Source organism: Macrotis lagotis, chromosome 1 (genome assembly GCF_037893015.1).
Source record: "Macrotis lagotis isolate mMagLag1 chromosome 1, bilby.v1.9.chrom.fasta, whole genome shotgun sequence".
NCBI lineage: Eukaryota > Metazoa > Chordata > Mammalia > Peramelemorphia > Peramelidae > Macrotis > Macrotis lagotis.
The window spans coordinates 677501571-677520792 of NC_133658.1; the positions used below are offsets into that span (position 1 = coordinate 677501571).

At 35.7% G+C, this 19222-nt stretch overlaps 1 protein-coding gene across 5 annotated transcripts in view; it reads left to right on the forward strand.

Annotated features, from left to right (window-relative positions):
• Nucleotides 1–1490: 1490 nt before the first annotated feature.
• PDE1A (phosphodiesterase 1A) overlaps nt 1491–19222 on the forward strand; it is a 353702-nt gene continuing 335970 nt past the window's right edge. The window contains exon 1 of one of the 5 annotated variants that reach the window (XM_074215560.1): nt 1491–2043. In XM_074215560.1, coding sequence (XP_074071661.1) covers nt 1991–2043 — 53 coding nt within the window. In that variant the 5' untranslated portion in view covers nt 1491–1990. The remainder of the gene's footprint in view (nt 2044–19222) is intronic. The other 4 variants (XR_012474224.1, XM_074215561.1, XM_074215562.1 and 1 more) reach the window with 4 other exon arrangements.

The following is a 19222-nucleotide window of genomic DNA, read 5'->3' on the forward strand; positions in this document are numbered from 1 at the left end:
TTATCTTATTTGATCTTTATAAAACCTGGGAAGAGAGTGCTATTATCATTCCCATTTTACAGCAGCAGAAACAGAGGCAAACAGTGGATATTGTGGTATAATGGCAAAGGTATTAGAATGGGAATAGTTTCTTGTTCGCTTTCCAATACACAGAGACTACTTACTTTCTCTAGTGCAAAATAGTAAGACACTTTAGATGATAATTCCATTAAGAATATAAATTTAGGACTAGAAAAGACTATAGAAGTGATTGAAAAGCAACCCCCCAAACTTTACAGATGAAGAGCCAGAGACCCAAAAAGGTAAACTTACTTGAAAAATAAGGGAGATAATAAGAACCGAAGATGGAAATTAAATCTAGGTCCTCTGATTTCATATACTATCCTTTTTTTTTCCTTCTCTGTCACTCTCTTCCCTTGAAAGGTACCCAAAGCACCTACTTTGTGTGTGTAAATATTTGGAAATTGCCAAAGTATTCAGTCTTCAGATTATCACCCTAGAAATCACAATAACACAAATGATTTGTTGAGTGCCAGCATGCTTCAACAGGCATACTGTTGGACTTGGAGTGAGAAAACTTGAGTTTCTGTCCCATTCTGCCTTTTATCACCTGTGTGACCTAAGTCACTTAATATCTATGGATTTCATTTCCCTCATCTTTAAAATGAGGATCAGTCTAGATGAATTCCTCCTTGTTTTTATGGATTTCCTGGCCATACTGATATATGATACTCAGGTGCATTTTCTTCTATGAATTTTAATTTTAGATCCTTTAAGACAACATGTGTGAGCTCTATCTTATCTTAAATGAATTCCTTTGAAATGCATCTCATGGCAATATTGATTTAATAGGAATATGTGAATAAATCAGATCTAAAGGACTGACAATTCATATTTAAATCTACAAAGATCATTTTGTTTACTCTATAGAGAGGAGATTTCTGCATTCACACATGTAATCCTGGCATAATTTCTTTTGATCTGAACATAGCCTCTCCTACAAACACATACACAGATTTCCTCTTTTAAGTTTTTATCTTTTCCTCAAAATGCAAGTTTCATCACATAACATAAAAAAAATCCTAATTTCTAAGTCAATTTTGCCCTACTTTTTCAGCCAGTTTGTTTTTCTTTTTCTCTTTGCAATGTCTTTTCTCTTAATTCGAAGCCACATTTGGGTATGGATAATCGGGGGGGGTAGTGTCACCCATTGTATTGAGCCATCTTATTTTTCAAACTTTTCCAGCTCTGGTCTATTTCACATTGACTTCTACCAGTTGAAAATGGCATTTTCGACCCGAGCCAAGTGTAGGTTATTAGGTTATGAGTGCCAAAAATGATGAGTCGTCCCCACACTTCTTCCAGAGTGAATAAAAGCCAGATTGTAAAATAATTACAATTTCTTGAAGCGGAGCCAGTTACGCAGCCCTGATCCATCCATCTTCATTAATTTGTATATAGTTCTTATTTTCACAGAACAAACTTTCAGAAGGTACTCACATGGGAATGCTGAACCAGCTGCACAACTTTTATTTTGAAGAAAAAAAAAGTTGAGCCTCAGAGCAGCATGCTTTAAAGACGGGGAGGGACTTAGTGTTTCAGAACGCTTGACCAGCGTGTGGAAGAAGTGGGCTCATGGCTGGAATAACCTAGGGTGTTTCTACCTGGGCAACACTTGGCACAGTTTCCCACTTTCCTTGCTCCATTTCTGAGGGTCCGGCACATTTCTCTTGCCCAGATCAACTTGACTCTCCAGTACTGTTTTGCACACCCTACCCCGTGGGGAAGTGCAGCAACGTGCCTGGCTTATGTGGCCTCTATGGCCACATTGCTCAGCTGCCAGGGAGAGAGGAAGTTTTCCCCAACTATCAAAAAAAGGAGAAAAATCCCTTCTTTTCCCTGTGCTCCTAGCAGCACAGTAGCAAAGGATAATATCCTCCTTGGATTTTTTGGAGTGATTTCCAGGAAGAAGTTAATTCTCCTCCTTTAAATGGATGACCATGTTACCATCAAGAAAAAACATCTTCAAAGACCGATCTTTCGGTAAGTGATGCTATAGCTGCCAAATGCAATAGCTTCTCTCTGTGTTAATTCAGGGCATTTTGGATCCTAAAGTAAAGCAAAGTAACAGAATGTGTCTGAAGTTTTAACATTTTGTTACAGTGCCGCGTTAGATGGGCTGGCAATTTAGACTGGTAACTAGATTAATTCAGGACTCATGGACAAAATTATGGACATGTTCACTGCTATCAGCTTTACCAGGGACTTTTTTTTCTCTCCTTCGGCTTAATTGTGCATTAGCAGGAAGAAGAAAACTTTTGAAACGTTATGCAATCCCTTACTTTTTAAGATTTCGCAGTCCTCTGAAGGCAAAAACATTGTTCCTGGTTCATTGAACTGATTACATTCAGGAGGCAGTGTTACAAAGTCTGGAATGCTACACCTTCCCGAGGCGCTCACTTTGTGAGTGAGGATAGATTCTTGATGTCCACAACCATTTCACATCTGTGTTGGTGGATGGGACAAACACTCAGGAAAGCATTGATTACAGGGTAACAGAAGGAGATTTCTGTCCTGGTTGAAGCTGTGACCAATCAGTTGTTGGGGCTAAGTTTTCTTGGCTGTTTGTTTTAGGTAATGACAGTAGTTCCATTGATGTGTTTTGATTTCCTGTGCATTTTAAAGGTCAGACCAACCTAGTCTCCAGCACCTGAGTACCGAATGACATTGGGTACTCCTAGACTTCCTTTTCTGACAGTTGTTTCTAACCCTATAGAACATGAGTTAAAATTGATAGAAATTGGAACACTCCTGTGAGATTTCACTACTTTATTTTCTAAATAATAATAGCCTAAACAGGATTATGGAAATAATTAAGTCCCAGTTGCAATTACAGGTGTTTGATATAGAATGAATTATGAGATAATGGTTTTCCCAGAAGGTACTTCAAAGGACTCTGATTACGAGAAAATATTTGAAATTGGACCATGTGGAACTCAATAGTATCACTAATAGTCATGTCTGCATTACAGATTGTATGACATGTGGCATTAGCAGTAACAATAAATATGTAATAACAAACAATGGATGACAGGGGTGTATTTTAAGCCCTTAATAAATTCTTGTTACAGTGGTAATAAGTTGGAAATATCACTTGTAACCAATATACCACAAGTAAATACAGATATGTGAATATATGTATATTGTATAATGTATATATATATATATATATATATATATACCTGCATATATACACGTATGCAAAACTCATACAACCATAGAAACAGACAAAAAATATCCATCCACCTGAGAGGCAGCTAGATAGCTCTGGACTAGAGCAGTAGGATGGAGCACTTGCCTGGAATCAGGAAGACCTCAGTTCATATCCAACTTTAGACACTTAATAGTTGGGTTACCTGGGCAAGTCACTTAAATGCCACCTGCCTCAATTTCTTCATTAGTAAAATGGGGCTAATAATAGTACCTACCTCACAAGGTTGCTGTGAAGATAAAATGAGATATTCATACATAGTAGCATATAACTTGTTCCCTTCCCCTTCTCATTTATATTACCTGCAATTTACTAATCCATTTTCAGTGCCATCAAAACAAAAGAGACTTCTAAGCCTTTCTCTTGGTTAACCTGTTCCTTCTTGGAAACACATGTATGGAAACACTGGATAAGAATGATATCATTTTTTCTTAAAGAAGGTATGAGCAATAGGCTGGAATAATTCCTAGTAGAAATTGCATGGTGACTCCCTTGGTTTTCTCATATGCCCCCTAACTCCATCCTTTCTACCAAAGGACCTGAGTCTGTTATAGGTAGATTTTTAGTTACACAAATCCGCAGTTGCCATCAGGAAAGTGTACAATTGTAGTGTACAATTGTAGTGTACAACTCTTGATCTCCTTTCCATTCTCCCATGTGCCCAACTAGACATTATTATATATTTAGATGTTCCAAGACATTTGGGATGCTCATTACTCCTCATTTGCTGTTCAATCATGTTCTACTCTTCCTGATCCCATTTGGAGTTTGCTTGGTAAAAAAGGTTTGCCATTTTCTTTTTCCAACTCATTGTATAGATGAAGAAATTAAATGACTTGTCCAAGATCATACAGCTAGTAAAATGTCTGAGGCCAGATTTGAACTCATGAAGATTAGTCTTCCTGATTCCAGACCCAGCACCATCTCCACTGTCCCATCTGGCTGTCCTCTTTCATTCCTTGGAATCTTGGGAGTAACAAACCTCATCCTTTAAAATTTAACCCACCCCAATTCTCTCTCTCCACTTCTACTCTTCCTTTCTACCAAAATTTGTAACAATAATAATCAAAATTTGTAAACCATTTTAAGCTTTACAAAGCACTTCTCCACCAAACCCAGTCTTATGATAAAGTTAATAAAGGTTGTCTTCATTTAATAGCTAAGAAAGCTGAAGCTAAGAGGTGAAACAATTTGCCCATAGTCTCACAGAAAATGTAAGAACTATAAGAATTGTAATCTATGTCTCCCATTTTCTGGTTCAGTGTTCCTTTTACCGTATTACAATTTAACTTTTGAAAATGAATATACTATTTGTAGACTACTCACTAGTTTGAACTTATTGTTTCTGTTGCTTAAATAACATTGCAGTGGCCTGGAAGAATTTCTTTAATTTCAAAAATGCCACTTTGACAATAGGAGAATAACTTAAACCTGTGGTGAAAAGAAATTCTTGATTGAAAAATAACCTTAAGATGAATATGGGTGGATAAGTAAGGATGTGTGAAATGGGCTATTAACTATATGTAGGTGGTGGCAGCAGTGGAGCATGAGAAGGAGGAGGAGGAGGAGGAGGAGGAGAAAGAAAAAGAGGAGGAGGAGGAGGAGGAGGAGGAGGAAGTGAAAGAGTAAGAAGATGAGAAGGAGGAGGTAGAAGAAGTGGTGGGGAAGCGAAAGAGGAAGAGGAGAAGGAGGAGGAGGAAGAGTCCTATAAGATCCAAGTAACCAGTTGTTGATTCCCTGGAGAAATTTTAAGGCTAGTTTCTGGTAATAGAGCAAATTTCACTTCCTGTTTGTTCTCTCAAGGGTGTACTGCATGCCCATCAGATACTCACTGGCTTAAAATAGTTGATTTGTGTTCCCTTGAGATCCTAGGGACTTACTATTCAGAGCTTAGGCATCACTGGGAGGAAAGTTCTATTTGGCTTTGACAGCAAACCTACCCAGGTTCCAGGTTCCTTGTCCCCTTGGGTTACTCTGTTACCAGAGCTGTGGCACATTCTTGCCAGACCCTCCTAGAATCATGTCTATGACAGGGCAATATAAAGTCTCTATGGGATCCACATGGATATACCAAGCTTCCACTATTGTGGTGAGCCTGCCCATAGCAGGGAGGAAACCAAGCTGCCAAAGAGTTAGGAAAGGGCGAAGGTCCAAACTTCCCTGTCAATAGGTTTGTAAGTGGCCTCTCTACTTCTAGCTTTGGTGAGATTAGGGAGAACCATCTCAAAAAAAGAAAAAAAAAGGAAGAAGCAAAGGGCCAGCACAAGGAGTTAATCCACAAAGAAGTGGCCAAGGCATCACTCTTAGAAGGAGACTAATACTGAAATAAACTTCTAAGTTGTGGGTTCGGGAAGTCTGTGGACAAAGCCCAGATTAGCAATTGTGTCATGGAAACAACTCTAGTTTTGTCATCAGAAGACAAAGATTCAGGCCCTGGCTCTGAACTTAATAACTTTGTGGTCCTGGCTAAGTTTTATCCTTAATTCCTCTGAGTTTGTCTTACTTTATCTGTAAAATGGGAATGATGATGTCTGATTCACCTATCTCATAGGGATGTTGTGGGAAAGCAACTTTGTAAAAATTAGAGTGCTGCAAAAATGTGATTTACTTGAATTACTATAAATATGCTACAGAAGTTAAAATCCAAAGACTAGGTGAAGCAGGGTCCATGCCTAATGGAGGCTTAATGAAGTCAAGTCAAATCATTTATTAAGCACCTTTTGGTACCAGGCAATATGCTATTCATGGGTGATACAGAGAAAGATTTGTCAGGACCTTATAATCTGATGGGGAATTCAATAGATGAACAACAGGTATGAACAAGGGAGAGATAGGTTGAATTTCAGGAATTAACAGGCTTTAGGATTAAGGGGGATGGAAAAGATTTTCTGAAGAAAGTGAGATTTTAGTCAGGTTATGAAAGAAGCCAGGGAAGCCAGGAAGCAGAGGAGAGCATTTCAGGTATGCTGGGACCACCAATGAAACTGTCTAGAGTTAGGAGATGGAGATTGCTGTGTGAGGAATAACAATTATGTCAGTGCTAATGGATCAGAGTATGAGGAAGAAATATGGCATAAGAAGACTAGAAAGGTTTAGAATATCTGAAATACCAAATGCAGGTTGAAGTGTGGTCAGATTGTTTCAAAAGGGGCTAAAATGAGTCCTCTTCTCTTTGGAAGGGCGAGGAATCTGCTGCTGATGGCATCAGGTTTAGGATTTTTTTTAGGTTTTTTTTTTGCAAGGCAAATGGGGTTAAGTGGCTTGCCCAAGGCCACACAGCTAGGTAATATTAAATGTCTGTGACAAGATTTGAACCCAGGTACTCCTGACTCTAGGGCCGGTGCTTTATCCACTTCACCACCTAGCTGTCCTTGGCATCAGGTTTAAAGGATCTTTGGAAGGGGACCTTTATGAGACTTGGATTCACCTCAAGTCCTAATTCATAGGGCCTGGGTTGGAGTAAATCTAATCTTCAACTAATATTTTCAATATATTTTATACATGGGCTATTGGGGTATCTATGCCACATAATTAATTTTTATTTCAGCAAAATCTTTTTGAGAATAATAAGAACTGACAGTTGTATTTTCTCACTTGTGCCCTATAAGATAGGGTTTGGAGGAATCATTGTCTCTATGCTGTAGATAAGGAAACAGTAGTTCAGAGAACAGCTAGTTAAAAATCAGTAGTGGGGTTTGAATGCTTGTCTTCTCAACTCCAGGATAAATACTTGGCCCTCTATGCTAAGCTTCTTCCTTAACCAAAGTAATGATTCAAATAAGAGAAATTGTAGTAAGAAAAGACTTTTTGATGATTCTCAAATCATATAGTGTTGGATAATAACTTCTCATAGATATGATTCTTTGACTGGGCATGGACAACCCAGTTAAAAATCCAGATTCCAGAAAACAAATTACTGTCACAGAAAGCACATATGAGAAAAGTGATAGGAAGTATCTAATTTTACATTGTGGTGATTAAAGTATGTTTCAGTGGGGGAGGGAGAAAGAAAGCATTGAATTTGGACTTAAGTGACCTGGGTTGAAATCTCATTTCTTCTATTATCTAGTCTTTTTTATCTTGGTTATGTTCTTTAGCCTCCCCAGGTCTTATTTCCTTCCTGAATGATCTCTAACGTCTCTTCCTGTTCTCAATCTGTCATTCTATTAACAACTCAAGTTGTAAGGGAACATGTTCCACCAATTATATAGGAAGGTTCTCCTGTCTTCCTAGTTATTAATCCTTTCTTTCTTTACACAATTGAATCCATGCCTGATGTTTTATATGTATGACCATATAGAAATCATTTCACCTACATCTCTGAGTTTTAGTTCTTTCATTCATAAAATATAAATCTAAAATTTAAATTCCTAAGTCTCTTTTGTAAGGAAGAAAAGAAATAACCATTTATTGAGCACTTAGTATGTGTTAAGCACTATACCAAACATGGTATCATTTTTTGATCCTTACAATTGTGGGAAGTAGGTAGGAGTACGTTCTACATTATGCAGTTGAGGACACTAAGGCATCTGTTGCTGTTCAGTCATTTTCTTTTTTTTTTCCTTTTCTTAGTTTTTGCAAGGAAATGGGCAAAATGACTGGCCAAGGTCCCACAACTAGGTAATTAAGTATTTGAGGTCAAATTTGAACTCAGGTCCTCCTGACTCCAGGGCCAGTGCTCTATCCACTGCCCAGCAGCTTAGTCTTTTGAGAGATGGCATAGAATAATAACCGAAATGATAATCAGAAAGACCTGTGCTCAGATTGTTACTTTGCTACTTACTGTGTGATCCTGACTGAGCTGCAAATCTTTACCTGTATAATAGGGATTATAAAAGTTGTGATTACATAAACTAATAAATGTAAAATGAGCTTTATTATCAATCTAAATTAGGGAGACATGAGAAAGATTAGTGCCATTTTGTGAACTGAATAGAATTGATTATTGGTCTATTATACCAAAAATTCTTTTCAAAAAAATTATATTTGAGAGTAGAGAATGAGAGAGTAATGAGGGAACAACAGATGTCTCCAAATGCTTGAAGACTTTTATATGAAAAAGCATTAGATTTGTCTTGTTTAATCCTAGAAGGAAGAAGTGGAAGCAATAGGTAGCAGATTTAGTCACAGAGGTAGGTTTCAGGCAGACATAAGAACAACAATAATAATTGTTCAATAATTCAGTTGTGTACAACTTTTCATGTTTCTATGGATCATAGCATGCCAAAACCTTCTATCTTCCACTATCTCTTGAAGTCTGTCTAAGTTTATGTTCATTGTTTTCAGGATATTATCTATCTCATCCTTTGTTATTCCTTTATCCTTTTGCCCTCAAACTTTCCTAGCATCAGGATCTTTTCTAATGGGCCTCATCTTCTCCTTATGTAGCCAAAGTATTTAAACTTCAGCTTTAATGTTTGACCTTCCTTTGAATAGTTTGAATTAATTTCATTAGGTACTGATAGATTTGACCTCCTGGCTATCCAAGGGACTTTCAAAAGTCTTCTCTTGAACCACAATTCAAAACCATCAGTTCTGTGGTATTCAACTTTCCTTAAAGTCAACTTTCAAAACCATTCATTGCTTCTAGAAAAACCATAGTCTTGGCCACATGAACTTTTGTCAGCAAGGTGATGTCTCTGGAATTGCCCAAAATTCTTGAGTTTCTTGGGAAGTACTAAATTCCCTAGCACTTGAAGTCTACAAGCAAATGACCACTTGCAAATTGTTGAAAATTTCTCTGGTAAGGATTGTGTTAGATGACCTTTCAGGTGGATTTTGACTCTGAGGTTTTTGTTTAAGTAGACATTCAAAATCCAGAGCCTCCATTTTTATTGTGATGAAAGTATTGAACTATAGGAGACACTCATCAGTATTAATGTTAGAAAATTTGTTCCATTTTTTATTGAGAAGAGCTGCTATTATATCTACAAATACAATAGAAAGATGAATGGTTGGTCTATTATTATATAGTTCTGTTAAGTGACAGAGAATTAAACAATGGATAATTTTTAATTTTTGATTGTCCTCTTTTTCAGCTAGCTATGGCTGGAAATTAGATTATTTTAAAGTCTTCTAGCTTGTATAATAAGCATTTGCTGTATAATTTTGAGGCTCTATTCAAGACACTTATTGGACTTTATTTTTTTGGGCCTAGCTTATCAAATAAAAATTTGGGGTTTGTTAATCTGAATGAATTTTTTTTAGGTTTTTGCAAGACAAACAGGGTTAAGTGGCTTGCCCAAGGCCACACAGCTAGGTAATTATTAAGTGTCTGAGACCACATTTGAACCCAGGTACTCCTGACTCCAGGGCCGGTGCTCTATCCACTATGCCACCTAGCTGCCCCAATATGAATGAAATTTTGATAGAATTAAATTGATAACAGATTCATAAATGTTTGAAGTAGGTAATAGCAATACCTGCCTTCCATGTTCCACTTATTTACTAGAAATAAAATCATTATTTATCTGATGGAGAAAATATGACACAAAAAATGGAAAATGAAGTATAGGCTGTTATAATAATGGGAGTATTCCCCTATATGAATTCTTAATGTCTATTTACTAGGCTTGATGTCCTATAGATATCTTAAAATAAGCATGTCCAGAACTGAAACCATTATATTTCCTCCTTCTTCTTAATTTTCCTAATAATGTGGTAGGCATCCCATTCAGGCTCACAACTTAGATATTATCCTCAAATCTCTCTCTCTCTCTCTCTCTCTCTCTCTCTCTCTCTCTCTCTCTCTCTCTCTCTCTCTCCCCCCTGCCTCATACTGTCTATTAGTAAGTTCTGTTGACTCTATTTTCATAAAATCTTTCTTATAAGTGAGTTGTCACCATGTAATCCCCTCATTTTTCAATAAATTCCAGGGGTCCTTATCACCTCCAGAATCACATATACTCATCTGTTTGATATTCAAACCACTCACACTCAAAACTTGTCCCTTTCCTTCCTTTCCAGTCTTCTTATACTTTCTTTCCCATTTGAGCCTACATTGTCTGATAATCAGTGACACTGACCTTCTTAATATATTTTTGCACTAGTCATTCAATTTCTTGACAATGTACTTTCTACTGACTGTTTCCATGCCTGGAAAACTCTTCTCTTCATCTAAATCTCCTAAAATCTTATCTAGTAGAGGAGACATTTCCTGACTCTTGTTAATATAGTTTGCTTTCTATTAGTCAAAGATCTCTAATTTCTCCTATCTATAGCATGTTTGTACATGGCTGTTTGCATGGTCTCCCCATTAGACAGTAAATTCCTTGAGGACAGGGCCTTTTTTCCTTTCTTTGTATCCCTAGTATTCAACTCAGAACAGCTCACAGTTCTAGGTGTTCAGTAAATGCCTGTTGACTGACAGGTCTGTGATGTCATTATTATAAAGAACTCCTAGAAGAGGAAATTCCCTTTACCAAAGCAGTTCTTCTATTCCTTTGAAACTTACAGAGAATTGCCTAGAGCAATTAGAGAGTGAGGAACAACTCAAGAGCACATAGCTACTCTGGGTCAGAAGGCAAGACTTGAAACCAGGATATTCTGACTTGTAGGTCAGATCACTAACCATTATTCCATATTGTCTCTCTGTGGTTTTTAGAGCCATGTGAAATAATCCTTGCCAGAGTACTATCTAGGCAAAGGATATTAATATTTAAAATGGAAATCCAATATCAAAAATGTAATTAAGACCCAAAGGATGGAATATTTTAAATCTCTTATGTTAGAATTTCAGATCACAGGGTTGCTGTTTTGAGTCAGAATAAATCTCTCTAACGTTTTCATGTGGATTTCTATCTACTCTGGCAACCTTATGTGTTACCCTGTCTGCATTTAAAAAGGAAATTGTGTTTTTCTCTTTCTTCCTTTTTTTGCTATCTGGGCTTAGGCCCAGGTTTTATGTTATTGGAAATTGCAAAATGAAGAGGTAGATATGCTCTCTACTCCATCAATTCAAATATCTCCCCTGCCCAGTCCCTCCCCCAAGTAACTACAGTCAAAAAAAGGCCTAATTTAAATTACAAGCTAGAAGAGAAAGTATCTGCAACTGAAGGCTTTACCTCTCTTTTGCACATGACTTAAAAGAAAAACAGAATCCTAGGAATGGACAATATATCATTTCCAATTTAAATGGTAATATCCTTTCCTGAAGGGAATACTACTGACATTTTGATTCAACTACACTTATGGAAGCAAGCATTTTCTACCTTTTGAATATGAAATGGATGGTGGTTTTAGATATAGTTTTGAAGATAGTGATAAATATAGATAAATATGAACACACACACATATATATATATATGTCCTTACATGATATACAATTGTAAACATACATATATATAACTATATGCTCATAATATATGTATTTATAGTTATATATCATATGTACATGTTTTGTGTCTGCATTTTCTGTGTGTGTGTGTGTGTGTGTGTGTGTGTGTGTGTGTGTATAGAATACCACCTTTCATGAACCAAAGTGACTAAACTATACACTATAAAGAGGCACAAATGGAGGGGAAAAAATAAAGAGCAGTACACATTTATGAGCCTGAGAACATTTGTTCATTCCAATTCAGCAAGTATTTATGAAGCACCTACCTACTGTATACACAACATGGGTAGATAAAAGTTTTAAGTAAGACATGCTTCCTATCTTTATGGAGCTTGCAGTCTAGTAGGGGTTAGTGGACAAATTTAAAAAATTAAGTGTAGGTAACTATAATATAGCAGCCATCTGGTACAATTGATGGAGTACAGTAGAAGACTCATCTTCCTGAGTTCAAATCTTGCCTCAGACACTTGCTAGTTAGTGTGTGACCCTTGGCAAGCCACTTAATCCTGTTTGCCTCTATATTCTCATTTGTAAAATGAATTGGAGAAGGAAATGACAAACCACTCCATTATCTTCCCCACCCCCCAAAAAACATAAATCGGGTCACAAAATATCAGACATAGATAAAAAAGGACCCAATAACAATAAAAACAACTATAATATATAACATCATGTGACTGAGAGGCAGAATACAAAATGCTATGCAAGATCCAATGGGGCAACATTGCTATTTACCAAGGAGTTACAGAATATACAAGAGTTATAGATGAAGCAGAAAGAAGCAAAGAGCATAATGAGGGAAATGACACAGAGGTGAGAAAGTAACAGTCACATCTGGTAATAGGGAATAATCTAATTTGGATAGAGAGTAGGATTTATAGGAAAGAATAATTTGAGATAAATCTTAAATATAGGAGATGGAGTCCCAGATTGACAAACTATATAAATAGGAAAGACTATTTTAGGACCAATATGAAAGTTTCACTGAAAGAAGATACCTGTTTGGAGGCCATTGTAGAGGCAGTTGAAATTGACAGGATGCAGTATATACAAGGAACGTTTCAGATGTGGAATCAACATAATTTCATAACTAATTAAATATGAAAGGTGAAGAAGTGAAAAATAATCCCTTAATTTCAAACTGGGAGACCAGTAACATTGATAGAAATTATTCAGACAGTATGAAAAAAAATTTAGGGAAAAAGATAATGAACTTAGGGATGTCAAATACCCAGGATGGTGATGAGCCACTTGTTCTAAAGCAGTTTTATATTGCCATTGTTGGACAAAATTGTTTTTAAATCCCAGACCTAAAATTTCTAATCTGTGAGCTACTCTTGAGAATAATTGTCTGGGCAAATCTGATTTAACACTTATAGACCTTGTCTATGTTTTTAGTGTTGTCTTTCAGTTGTGACCAACTCTTCTTGACCTCATTTAGACAAAAATATGGGAGTGGTTTGCCATTTCCTTCTCCAACTTATTTTACAGTTGAGGAAATGGAGGTAAATAGGGTTAAGTGATTGGTCTAGCTAGGGTCATAAAACTAGGGAGTGTCTGAGGTCTGATTTGAACTCAGGAGGAGTCTTTCTGACTCCAGGTCTGATCCCTGCACCACTTAGCTTCCAGGTCTTTATTGGGCAAAGCATACTGAACGGTGACCTGAGGTTCAAGCGTCAATGTTCTGGACCTGTATGAGAGGCAGTACTGTCGAGATCCTTAGAGAAGAGAGGTTTTTCTAGTTTTTATCTTTAAGTGTAGACATATATTGTTCTAGGCTTTCTTCTAGGAAAGACCTTTGGATGGAGAGAAAGTTTGGGAAGAAGCCTATTTATAGAGGATCCTATGTCTACATCCAGGCATGAACACTGGGTTTAATAGTGGTACTTCAGAGGTAGGTGAACAATGAATTTAGGAACAGAAAATGCACTTAGGAAACCAATTAAAAGAACAGACCTAGTCCCTATGTTTGATTAGCTTCTCATTTGAAAAAGTAACCAAGACAAGAAAACATGATACTCAGAAAAAAATGCCTACCAATGAACCTTGAAGTAGGGAGTAGGTCAGGTATCATGCTGGTCATTTGTAGGATGTATTGGGTTAACCCAAGTGTTGATTTTAAAAAATAGAAGAGACTGGTTATGGTTACAAGAAACAGGAAGTTCAGAGGTAGAATTTAAGGTGTAATGGACCAAAAGGACTAGTGTGCAAAGTGAGGAAAGAACATATGTATTATCTATTCACTTCTCATTATTAAGATAGTAAGCTACCATTTAAGGCTATGAAAAACTATATTCATAAATCAACAAAACATTAATATTAACAAGTGGTTGATATACAAATGAGAGTTTAATTTCAGAATAATTTTGATCACCACAAATAAAATCACTCCCATTGGAAAAATAATTCTGATTATATCCAAATTCTGTCTTAAATATGTACTAGCTATGCGACTGTGGGCAATTAGCTTCTCAATTTTAGTTTTCTCATGAGTAAATTGAAGATTTTATTAGCACTCACCTCTTAGTTATTAAGAGTATCAAACAACATAACATACATAAAGAGCTTTGTCAGCCATATGTCATTGCATAAATACCAGCCATTAATAATAATAGTAATATTAACAACAATCAAAATGAAAAATAAGAACCTAACTTCAAGAGGACACCAAGAGCGAAAGGATTCCAAATGTTGGCATGATTCTTGAGCATCAAACATTAATGTCCAACTAATAGATGACAGGGCAAATTTAATGAAGCATTTTAACACTAATAGCAGAATTTTATCTGTAACACAATTCAAAATTGCTTTTACATGAACATAGTTCAGAGGTTGTTAGCATCCTTTGACAAATTACAAAAATTCAAGTTAATTTGTGGTGAATGGAGGCACTGGGAGCTGGGGAATAGGGAAAGGTCTTATTCAGACTTTATGTATGTTGAGCTTTGAAGGAATCTAGAGATTTGAGAGGTGAAAGAAAAATGTTAATATGTTTCAGGAACAAGGGATTGTCTGTGCATAGGTATTAAGATGATGGAGATAATGTCCTCTGTGAAGTACCATAAGAAAGCCAGAATGACTGTTCTGAAGAATGAATGATGGGCAGTATGATAGAAGTGCCAGAATTCTCTGAGATGTAGACTGGATTGTTCCATTTCCTTAAAAATATTGAAACCATCTTCGAGACTTAATTGACTCAAAAGACTAGAGGCTCAGACCATTGATGCTGCCTCCTGGAAGTCTAAGTACCAAAAAATCCATGAGGCATGAATAGGAGACCACATTGGAAAATTGGAGGCAGAGCTGCTGTGCTCCACTGAATCAGGGAGAATTACTCTCATTTCATGTATTTGTTGAATACTCTTTCCTTGCTATAATTATGTAGATCTCATTTTAACTGTTAAATGGACTATGAGCATTTCATTTCATATTGATTACAGACCCAAATGATCAGATAATTGGCCTGCTCAGCTCTGTTCTGCAACAGAATACAATAAGACTATAAAGATAGATTTATGACGGTTTTTTAAATGTCAAAAAAAATTTTCATTTGATTTTGGAAGAGGGAACCTTTGTAATATGTGGAGGAATGACATAGGCAGATATGATTCTTAGAAAAATTTCTTCAATAACTTTATGAAAGCTTATTTAGAGAGGAGAAAGATTTGAGGCAAGAAGACCAATTAGGAGGTTAGTAAATAGTTCAAGGAAGGGGTAACGAGGATCTGAATTAAGGTGCTGGTCATGTAAGTGGGATGAAGAGGATGGGTGTTAAAGATCCTATGGAGGTAGATAAGATCTGGCAATTTATTAGATAAATGAGATAAGAGATTGAGGAGTTGAGAATGAATAATGTTGTAGGGAACTTAGGTGGAAGGATGATGATGCCTTTTGACAGAAATAGGGAGGTTAAGGAAGAGGGATGGATTTGAGATAAGTCCTGTTTTGGATGTGTTGAATATGAGACTGGAGCTCTGGAGTCAAAGGCTAGATATAGGAATTATTTGCATTAGAAATGATAATTGAAATTGTGAAATATGATAAGGTCATTGAGGGAGAGAGTGTGAAAAAAAGAGAAGATCCAGGGTAGGTTTTGGGGTACAATTAGGGAGTTTCTCTGAGAAAAGGAAGAGTGATAGCAGTTAGTTTGAAGGGATGGTTTCACTGAGTATTTTTAAGGATAAGGGAGACTAGGGCATGTTTGTAGTTGATAATAGATTTTTACAAAGCTTGCTACTTGTTGCTGAGAAGAAGAATCATTCCTTCATCAGAGACCAGAGTAAAGGAGGGGAGAATGGGAAACTATGACTAGGGATTCTGAGATGTAGAATCAGGAAGAAAAGGGAGGTTATAACAAATGACCTCTTTTCTCAGTAAAAGTAAAATCATCTGTTAAAAATGTGGATAGGGTCTAGTGCTTTCTCCTTGCCACCCTCAATTATCCTTTTGTATTATTTGTTTATTGAGAAATTCACCCAACTTTAGCCTCCTTTATAACTTCCCTTAAGTTTTGGTTCCTCTAAAGTTCACTTGATTGTCTCTACCTGGTCTTTTTTCTTTGTCTGCTTGCCCTTCTGTTATTTATGTTGCCCTAAAGGCTCCTTAACTCTGAACATAGCTAGACTAGCAGATCTTGTTCATTTCTTTAAAAAAAAGTTTGATATCCTCACCCTGGTCTTTAACAATTAGAAAACTGATCAATTGAATGAGTAGTAAATATAATATTATATGAATACAATTTTGTGAGTTTAGAAAAGAGAATGAGAAACATTTTGCTAATTAAAAAAATGTCTCTGAACAAAGTCATATTGTTGAAAGAGCTCCTTAGGGTGTTTAAGGAAATGACAGATAGATCTGTATAGGCATGAATCCACCCAGGTATCACTATATACAAAAATCTGGCAGAACATACTTGGCACATGAGTCATTTTAGGGTTTCATTTTGATCATTAATTTCAATATCTTATACAGGAGGTATTCCTATTTGCCATCTGAACACTTAACATAGTTTAGCATTGTAATCATGCATTTTTTTCATTTTTTGTTATATTAGCAAACTCTTCAAATTATTTTTAAATTTCTTTTTTTATTTTAAATTCACCCTTCCAGATATGTTAAAATTGAAACTTTCAGAGGTTGTTATTGTCCAGAAATCAAACAACAATTTAGTGACAGAGATAATGTGGATTCTTCATTTCTAGTTTTGTTGTTGGCTCCTCCCCAATCCCTAAATAAGAGTATCTTAGAGATGATTAACTCTATTTTCATTTTCAAGGTAATTTAGATTTAAAATAACTATGAATGAGGATGATCAAGTCAAGTCATGCTTACCACTAGCAACTGATTTCATAAAAGAAGTCCTTAAGTGACATTAACTCTGATGTCAGACTAACCTAGGGACATTTCCTTGAGAATTTAGGCCTTTCTCACTAGTGGAGGAAGTTCCTCAGATCAATAATATTCTATTTTTCAAGGCAATCAGAAATTTCTTTCAATATATGATTCATCTGTACATTCACTTTCTTGTCTAAAGTTGCAGAGAAAGATGTACAGAGGAAAAGACCTACTTCTGAAGGTTCCTTGGCACAATGATGTTGTTATGCAAATGAAAAGATTTGATGTGGAGCAATAGTATGCTCCTGAATGGAATTTCCAGGTCTATCCCATTGCATCAGCTTATGTATCAAAGAAAGAAGAGGGAAAGAAAGAGATGGATTTTTAAAATAGTTGTTTTAGAATATTTTAAATAAAAATGATTTTTATTAATATAAATAATGTTTTCCTGAGCCTAAATTTTCCTAGGCAGCAAAAAAATATTGGTGGATGTTAAAGATCTTCTCTGGTGTTCTCCACTAAGACAAAAATAAATTCTCTAAGTCTTGATTCTATCAGTAGAAAAAGAGGACCTGGCCACTTTGTTCATCTGTTTGCAAAATGTACTTTCATGTTTACACAAATCCCCTAATATATAAAATGCAAACAATTCATAAAATTTCAAGGATATATTGTTTTCACTTACTTCAGATGATTTTCATACACTATAAAACTTGCATGTTTTATTATTTCAAAGCATTATATTTTATTGCCATTTTTTTCTCCTGAAACATTATACCAGAATTTATTTTCTGGGAAAGCCAGAACACTCCCTTAAGCCAGCAATTTAATGCCCTTACATGGTGATTTTCTCTCTCTTGAGGATCAAAATATTCTAAAGGACTTTACTACAGGCAAGAATACTCTATGTGGGAAAACACTGATAATGTCAAGACTTGTTCATGGGGCATTCAGTTTGGAATCTAGACTTTAGTGTGTGAAGTTTGCTTTAAAATCATCTCTTTGTGCTTGATTTAAATGATATATACTTCCTGGCAGCTTAAAGAGCCCATTAAGAATAGATGAAATATTAGGCATTTTAAAAATTTAAATGAAATTTCCTCATTTTTATACTTAAATTCTAGAAATGGTCTGGCATAACTGAGTTGTTTGCCAAAATTCTTTAAACTTGGTTTTTTTTATTGCCTTAACTACATCTTGCTGTTTATAAGGTGATATGGTTCTTCCTTTGAAAAAATATGCTTTATACTTTAAAATGTTGTTGCCTTTGGTTACCACATCTATCTACTTGATAAAGGCATCAGGTATTTGCTGACAGAGGCAACTTGTAGGCTCTTTAAATCTCTTTATTTTGATTTAAAAATTTGCTTAAATAGATGAGTTGGAATTGCCTCCATTAAGAAGCATATTTTCTGACTCGTGTTCTTTCTTCTAAATTGACATTTATCTTGATTGAGTTGGTAATCCACAAGATTACAGATTCAGAACTGATTTCAAATTTGGCAACCTATTAAAATATGATCAATTTTATTTAATTTTTGGTGATGTTTGATATTCAGCATGTGCAAAATCACCTGATTTTCTTTCTTTTTTAAAAAATTGTTAATATATTTTGGTTCTATAATACTTTCATTTCCAAAAGCTTGTCTCCAATCTACCCTACCAAGAGAAGTATTCCTTGTGACACAGAATAAAATTGGGAGGGGGGGGGAGAAGGACAGGAACAGGAGACCAGAGAGTGTAAATACTAAATTGACTTTAGACCTACTGCATCTTAAAATTTCTCTATTCATCAGTTTTAGCAGTCCTAGTAGCCAGAGAGGTATTTGCCACCACATCTTACTTTCTGTTTTTTTTTTTACAGTAGGTCTTGTCAGAGCGATGAATACTTTCTCATTATTTTTAAGTTTATAAGCATTAGATTGAATTTAGTTGTTTCCAGTTCTTCCTTGAATAGTCTATTCCACTGAACTATTTTCCTACCCCCTCCCCCTTTTAAATCAGTATCATAGGACTGATGTTAATACCTCTTTATAATGTAATTTGAAATTTGGAAGTGTTATTTATTATTCCTTTCAACTATTTTCATATTATTTCTCTTGAGGTTCTAGACCATTTATTCCTCCAATTGAATGTTGTTATTATTTTGTCTATATTTATAAAGTATGCCCTTCCTAATTATACCATTAAACCTAAAAATTAATTTAGGCAGATTCCTATTTGAATACATTGGCATTGCCCAGTCATCACTAGTGAATATTTCCCCAGTTATTTAAAATGGT